Source organism: Enhydra lutris, unplaced genomic scaffold, assembly GCF_002288905.1.
Source record: "Enhydra lutris kenyoni isolate GAN:26980312 unplaced genomic scaffold, ASM228890v2 scaffoldscaffold20, whole genome shotgun sequence".
NCBI lineage: Eukaryota > Metazoa > Chordata > Mammalia > Carnivora > Mustelidae > Enhydra > Enhydra lutris.
In genome coordinates, this window is record NW_019154104.1 from 29,412,532 (window position 1) to 29,420,564 (window position 8,033).

Consider the following 8,033-nt stretch of genomic DNA (forward strand, 5'->3'; position numbering starts at 1 on the left):
CCCAGAGCTCTGCCAGGGGGATGATGTGAGGTTAGCCGCTGGATGGCCCATCGGTGCAGCATCGAAGACCCCGCGGTGGCGGCGGCCAGGATCCCAGGCAAGGGCTGGAGCGTCGGTGGCGACTCCCGGAGACCCCAAGTGACAGCGCCAGGCTCCGCGCTGACACGCCGTCCTCTCGGAGCTCGGTGACCATACAGTGCGGGCAGGAGGCTTCCTGTCTCCGGGCGGAGACCGCCGCGGACGTCAAGGGCGCGGCCAAGGGCGCCCCCGCCTCCCCCCCCCCCACCCCCCCCCCCCCGCACGTGGCAGGCAGCCCAGGCCCGCTGGCGACCCTGGCGCCCGTCTCACAGGCTGGAGGGCTGCGCCAGGCCAGGCCCCGACGGAGCGGCGGGCGCGGCGTCGCCGTCCGGCCGGGCCTCGGGGCCGCGCGCGTACGTGAGCACCACGGTGACGGTGGCGAAGGTGGCGGCGTTGACGGGGAAGGCGCGCAGCAGCGTGGAGGCCAGGCCGCGCGTGAACACGCGCCAGCCCTCGGCCCGGTAGCTCTGGCGCACGCAGTCCACGAAGCCGCCGTAGCGCGGGGCGCCGCGCAGCCCGTCGGCCTGCAGCCGCGACTTGACCACGTCCACGGGGTAGGTGGACAGCCAGGACAGGATGCCCGACGTGCCGCCCGCCAGCAGCAGCTTGGGCACGAGCAGCGGCTCGCCGGGCTCGCAGCCGAGCGCGCGCGTCAGCACGTCGTACGCCAGGAAGTAGACGCCGAAGCTGGGGGTCTCGCGCAGCAGCGTGGAGCCCATGCCCCGGTTCACGCCGCGCAGGCCCTCGCGCCGGTAGATGTGCGCCAGGCAGTGCAGCGAGCCGCGGTAGGGGCGCGCGGGGCCCGCGTCCTGCAGCTGCAGCCGCGTCTTGGCCAGCTCCATGGGGCAGCAGATGACGCACTGGATGGCGCCCGCCGCCGCGCCCGCCAGGAACTGGTGCAGCGGCGTGTCCTGGCCCAGCGCCCGCAGGGTGTTGCCCTGCACGCCGAACACCAGCGCGTTGATGAAGGTGAGGCCCATGAGGGGCGAGCCCAGGCCCTTGTACAGGCCCAGCACCTGCGGGGGGAAGCGGGGGGCACACGCGCGCGTCAGGCGCGCTCCTGCTCCAGCTGCCCGGCCCTCCTCCCCTCTGCGACCCCCGCGTGCTCAGCCCCAGCCCACCCCCACGCATTCCGGAGGACCAAGCAGAATTCTCCCAGGAGCCATGTCCTCAACAGCGAGGCCTGGGCGTTCGCACCTTCCCCTTTCCCAAGTCCCCGTTGTGCCCAGACTCTCCCTCCGCCTTCTTTTTTCAGGCCGAAAGCATTCGAGAAGCTGGTTCCCCACCGCCAACCCCCTGGGCCCAGGCCACTCACACTCTCCTGCTTGATGATCGACTGGAAGCAGTGCAGGGTCCCTCGGTACTGAGGCTTCTCCGGGCTATGCACCTGAAGCCGCACCTGCAGGGACAGGACCCCGTGAAAGGCAGCAAGCCGAGCCAGAGCTCCCGACCCCTTGCCCCAGCACTCAGGACAGCCCAGGGAGGCTCCCTCGGGGAGGCCCAAGGCTGGACGCTGGAGGCAGGGAGCCAAGGAGCTTTCTGTGGCTTTTGAAGTCCAGGATGGGGCTAGGGCCGGGTGTCTGTGCCTCCTTAGGGAGGGTATCAGTGGGCAAACGGCCACAGAGACAGCCAGCTGCAGAGTGGGTAGAGGGTCCCCAAGATCTCAGACAGGCAGAGGCTAAGCTTCTCGCTGCATTATGTCTGCACGATGTGTGGACACTGGGACATGAAGCATTTTCCCAGACCTCCCCACTGTCCTGGTGGCAAACTGTGGCCGATGCCGGGGGGGGGGGGGGCTCCCTACATAATTCCCATCACCCAGCTCCCCTTGGGGTCCAACAGTGCCACAGTGGGTGTTAAAAGCAGTGAGCGGGGACGCCTGGGTGGCTCAGTTGGTTGGGCAGCTGCCTTCGGCTCGGGTCATGATCCCAGCGTCCTGGGATCGAGTCCCACATCGGGCTCCTTGCTCGTCGGGGAGCCTGCTTCTCCCTCTGCCTCTGCCTGCCATTCTGTCTGCCTGTGCTCGCTCGCTCTCCCTCTCTCTCTCTGACAAATAAATAAATAAAATCTTAAAAAAAAAATAAAATAAAATAAAAGCAGTGAGCGTTGGACTCCGAGGGACTCCTGCCTTCTGCCAGTAGACAGTGTGAGGACAGCGGTCCTGAGTTAAAGCAGCGACAGGAGAGCAGCTCATCGCCTCCTCTGTGACCATGTCACCACCTTCGAGACCTGGGGGTTCATGCCCAGCTGCCCTTGGAGCCCTGTAGTCCAGAACCTCCTACTGTGAAAGTCCTCTTTGTTGACAGAGAGCTTATCTCTGCGACAGACAGCCCGGCCTCACGGTGGGCCTCAGAATCCAGGTCACGCGGATGGGGGGTGAGCTGGGTTAAGTCCTGTTCCCAGGGGCCGACTAGGAAATCGCGACCACAGCCAGGGCCACAGCACGAACACCCCTCCGCGGCTGGCAGCACCGGAGGGCCTAACCCGGGAATCACCAGCCGAGATGGGTGGAGTTACCCCCCCCCCTCAAAGATGGGAACACTGGAGGCTCAGAGAGGTTTTGCACCTCAGCGGGGGCTGCCTGTCCTCTCCAGTAACGGGAGTGGCCTAGCTGTGTCGGTCGGGGCCAGAGTGGGGAGGGGAGCTGGCAGGCAGGAGCCTTCTGCCAGATGCACTTACAGAAGAATGCTTTTGAAGCACAAAAAAGCACCAAGGACCTCTGCAGCTGGCAGCCCCTGCTCTGCGAAGCGGCTGACAAGGAAGCACACCCTGCAGCGGGTCACCCCAGCGCCCCGTCCCACCCTGGCTGCCCGCTTGGCCAGGATCTGGTGGGGGAGGGGTGCATGTTCAATGGAGAAAAACAAAAGGACTTGAGCAACGTGTTCGTAACATATTAACACCTTAAGACTTCATAACCTGTTACCCCCTTGAGCTCTGCTCCAGTTGTTTTCGCCATGTGAGGTTTTTCACTTCCCTCCCATGTTGTGGGGTTTCTGGTGGGACATTTCTCCTGCTCATGCAGTCACTAAACGGGCCGTGGGAGCAGAAACCACGACTGCGGGACACGTGGATGGTGGCTCGTGGTCTCCGTAGCTCCCAGCTCTCCACCGGCTGAGACCCCTGACATGAAGACCCTCTGGTCCGGAAGGAGCTGATTTTTCTTCACCAGCCCCACCTGGGTGCCCACCCCAGGACCCGTGCAGGACCCTAGCTCACCTCACGCCCTCCCTGTCCCCTGCCAGTCAGGAGGAGGAGAGGTGTGGCGGGGTGTGGCTCAGGCCCGGGGTCTGGATCAGCAGGGACAGAGAAGAGCCGGGTTCCCCGGGTCTATACTGACTAGCTCTCCAGGGTGAGGCTTATGCTTGTCTACAGCAAAGTCACACTTTTGCTCCCCGTGCAGAGAGCCCCTAGGAACATAAAATGTCAACATCACATCCAGGCACAGAGCCCCCAGGGCCCAGCCCCTCCCCTGCCCTGGGATGGCCACTCCCGGGTGAGAGTAGTTTTACACTCAATGACCCTGCTTACTGTCCGGTCCCAGGCAGAAGGGGGAGGGGCTGCGAGGAGGACAGGGATGGGGGGGCCTCCTGGGGACCCTGTTCTCTCCCCAGACATGTGCTTCGCGATGATTACTGACTCACACACTTGGCATGCGGGCACTTTTCTGTGTCAGATTTCAGTTAAAACAACAGCAGAGCTACTGAAGTAAATCCCACTTTTGCCAAGCACAAGGAATATATGTGGGTCTGTGTACATTTCTGTTTTTCAGCAGAAATCACTAATGAGGGGGCTCCTGGGTAGCTCACTGGGTTAAGCGTCTGCCTTCAGCTCAGGTCATGATCCCAGGGTCCTCAGATCGAGCCCCGCATCGGGCTCCCTGCTCAGCGGGGAGTCTGGTTCTCCCTTTCCCTCTGTTTACCCCTCCCCCTACTTGTGCTCTCTCTGTGTCAAATAATCTAAAAAAAAAAATCACTAAGGATTGGGGAAGAGGATCTATGAAGGACTGTTTTTTTTTTCTTTTTAGTTTATATGTCTCTATAATGGTTAAAAATTTCTTCACAACATATGTTACTTTTGTACTAGAAAGCCAACCAAAGAACTGTGTACAGGCCTGATGATGAAATTCATTTAAAAAAAAATATCACATGCCCCTGGCAGGCACAATGGTGGCGGGGGATCCTGGAGGAAGTGTACAGAATGGGAAACACGACTTGTCAGTATGAAGAAAAGGTGCTCTTCTACCTGGAAAAGAGCCAGTAAAAATTAAGGCCATTGCGGAGGGCGCCTGCGTGGCTCAGTCGGTTAAGCTTCTGCCTTTGGCTCAGGTTGTGAGCCCAACATCCTGGGCTCGAGCCCTGCATCCGCTCTCTGCTCAGCGGGGAGCCTGCTCCCTCTCCTGCTCCCCCTGCTTGTCCTCTCTCTTTCAAATAAGTAAATAAAATCTGAAAAAATAAAAATAAGGCCATTGGTGACATAGCATTAAGTTAAACCAAAGGAGCATGTTCCCTGATCAGCACAGTGAGAGGGCTCACAAGCTGGGTGACAGAGGGGATTCTTGGGGGCAGGTTTTTTCCTATTTGTAAGAACCCTGGTTTATAAAGACAGGTTTGCCCAGATGTCATGCTGGTGGAATGCAGTGGCCAAAAGAAGTCACCAGTGGATTTCTTCAAAGATCACCATCCGTGGGCGAGGTAAGGGCGGGGCAGGGGTGTCCAAGGGGCAGGAGCCCTGTGGGGTGGAGAGGCTCCGCCCCCCTCCCTCTGTCAGTGCTGGGGCTGTGGCCATGGCCCAGGAGCTCAGAGTGGCCAGGGACTCCAGGACAGAGTCCTCCCCAGCCTGGAGGCACTGAGGAGGGGGAGTGGGAGCGGGGCTAGCAGAGGGCTGAGTCGCAGCTCAGAGAGGCATGGCCCCTGTCATGCGGGGTTAACGAAGTGAATCCAGAGCCCCTTCTTGGCCGGATACAGAGGCATTTACGACATGTGACCACAAGCTATAAGCACAGCGGAGTGGGGGCCGGTGCCGGGCCGGGCTGCTTTGGCCTGGGGGCGGGCTTCATGGGCTGCCCAGGCAGCTGTGCCCAAGCAGCTGTGCAGACAGGTTTCTCAGCAGGCTCTGGGGGGACACGGGCTGCCGTGTGGCAAGAAAGCCTGGTCCTTCAGCCTTCTCCCGAAATTGCAGGTGATGGGAGAGATTTGTGCTCTGCAGAACCAGTATTCCGTGTAAGCCCAGCATCACAAGGGCCTCTGTAATCCTGCCCAGCGCCTCACTTGGCAGACGAGAAGCCTGGGCCCTGAGGTAAAGCAGCTGCCCAGGGTTACACCGCGGATGGGCTAGCAGGGGGCCTGGGCCCGCATAAGGCCTCACACAGAACATGTGCAGGTCAGAGCCAAAACATCAAGCCAGGCCCTCATGCCCGCGCTGAAGGCAACCCCAGCCCTGAGGTCCCGAGTCCTTTCCTTGCCCAAGGACCACCTGACTTCCACGGGAAAAAGAGGGGACAGGAAGTGACCTCAAACTCAGCTCGGGCTGACATCCTTGCCTTCGCTGTCTCCAGTAGGCACTGCCAAGTTCAGTGTTTACAGTGGGTCACGGGGTCTGGCCTGTGTCCGGCTGCTTACAGCTCGCCCTGATTCCCCGGGGGGAAGCCTGTAAGGAAAACTCCAGACGTGGCTCGTTTCAGGACTTAAAACCCCAACCACAGGGAGAACATTCTATTTGGGAATTTGCAGCTGGACAACATGGACTCCTTTGTTTCCACTGCGAGCCTCTGAGAACCCGGATCTGGACAGTTTACGGAGGAGGAGCCACCGAAGGAGCGCCCACCCCGGGCCACACGCTGGAGCCGTGAACTCCACGCGCGTGCACACCAGCCCCTGGGAACCGATGGCTCAGTTTCACGCCAGTGGGGATCACCATTCAGAGATCATGTTCATGGGCAATGCTGGCAAGTTCCGGTTCTTCCGTCCTTCTGTATTTTCTCTCTGAAATGTTCTTTCTTTCAAGATGTCTGGAGGGCTTCTGCAGGGAGGAGCCCCCGCTCTGGGCAAGGGGAAGCCTGTCCTTCGGCCTCTCAGGCTCAGGGCTCACCGTGGACCTCCAAGTTTAGCTCTGAGCTGGGAGGTGTAAGGCCAGACCCAGAAGGAAAGCGGACACGCTGCCGTCCACCTGGGTGTCACAGAACCCTAAGTCTACCTTTATTCCAGAACCTCTGGGAAGACCTCGCAGGGGTTCCCTGGTCACTGGAAAGGGGCCTCCAGCCGCCCCAGCCCTTCAGGCCTCTGTGTAACGTCTGCGCCTCCACAAAGACCTGAGAGTAAAACCGGGACAAGACACTCACCTTGACCGTGTCAAATGGGTGTCCCACGAGCACACCTGCCACACCTGGAGGGAAAAAGGAGGACCGTCACCCAGATGCCTCAGAGATCTGCAGTGTGGGGGCTTCTGGCTCAGAGGACCGCATGGGAGCCTCCTGGTGGGAACACAGAACGTTTACAGGTGCCTACTGTATGCAGGCGCCTCTGAGCACCTTTGTTCTCAGGTCTGCATGAACAGTGGGGTAAGACGGTGACATCCCTGAGGACAACCCAGGATCTGTCCAACTCACAGCTGGTGTCTCTCCCTCCCCTGCTGCTCCCTGCACTTGACAACAGTTGTCTCCCCCGCCACCGCCGGGCTCCCTCCCACTCCCCTCCCTGTGCAAACACCTCCCAGCATGGCGAGGGACCCAGGGGTTTTGGACTTGGGGCCAGAGAGTCACGCAGATTTGAATTTTCAGTCTGCCACTCAGCAGCTGGCCAAGCTCACAGGGAACCCAGGCTCTGTGGCTCACTGTCCTCACCTGTGCTGGGTGTGAGCATCGGCTCTGGCCACCCCCTCACCCTGCAGGGCTGACCCAGGGCCAGGGGAGAGTATCAAGGTATTACAGACACTGGCTGACCACTCCCTTCCCTGCAGGGGAGTCACCTGCGGCCCAGGGAGTCAGCACCAGACTTTGTGATCAGGTGATATGCATCAGTCCCAGCCAGGCCCCAAACCCAGCCCCACCTCGAAGGACAAAGGCACACTCTCCAAGTTGGCTCCTGTGCCTTTCAGAGTCCTGAGTGCTGTTCTCAGGCAACTATCCCTGGGAGGCAGGCACCTTGCTTCCCCAGTCACGAGGCTCAGTGAGTTGGCCTGCCCCGTGCACCAACTCCCATACCTTCCTCCCTAGAATTCCCTGGGGGAATCTCTTAAGGTTCCCTTTTTACTGCTGGGGCATTTATAATTAAGACAGGTACTATTTGTTGAGTGACAAACGGTAACCTTTCTACCTGGGGTCACTGTTGTTCACTTTGCACGTGTAGTAACTCTCCCTCTCACATGTAAAGAAAGGACTATTAGCCCATTTTATAGATGCAAAACGGGAGGCTGAGAGACTATGTCTATGTTGCACAGCTAATAAGTTGGTGGGGTGAGGATTTGAACCTGGAACTTCTGGGCCCGGGGCCCTCCTCCTTAACCACTCATCTCTCCTGCCCCCTGTTGGGGCTGGGTATTGTGGTGGTGGGCGCCCCGAGGTTAGACGGGATTACTATGCAGCCGCTTTCCAACCTGTGATCACTGTAGGGGGTCCTCTCCATCCTGTTCAATGCTTTGGGCCTTAGAATCCACTGTGTTGGATACTAACTTAGGCCGATCCTGCTTTCTTTTTGGTTATGTGTGCCTGGTATAGCTTCATGACGGCTAATTTCCAACCTGGTCCTACGACTTTGTTTTCCATACTCCTGGAAACAAGCTACCTGCTCGGCTTTGGTCTCTGCTCCTGTCTGAAGCAGGATTTTGTCTCTGATTTTGCCAAGATGGGACATCTGACCTGACTCGTCTTACTTTATGTGAATGAATTCTTTTTTTTTTTTTAAGATTTTATTTATTTATTTGACAGACAGAGATCACAAGTAGGCAGAGAGGCAGGCAGA

At 59.2% G+C, this 8,033-nt stretch overlaps 1 protein-coding gene across 1 annotated transcript in view; it reads right to left on the reverse strand.

The window, feature by feature from the left end:
- Positions 1–301: 301 nt before the first annotated feature.
- The window catches only part of LOC111148583 (solute carrier family 25 member 29), a 12,169-nt gene continuing 4,437 nt past the window's right edge, over positions 302–8,033 (reverse strand). The window contains exons 2-4 of the mRNA XM_022505275.1: positions 6,416–6,459; positions 1,394–1,477; positions 302–1,094 (exon numbers count right to left, since the gene is read on the reverse strand). Of these exons, the coding sequence (XP_022360983.1) occupies positions 345–1,094; positions 1,394–1,477; positions 6,416–6,459 (878 nt within the window). The 3' untranslated portion in view covers positions 302–344. The remainder of the gene's footprint in view (positions 1,095–1,393; positions 1,478–6,415; positions 6,460–8,033) is intronic.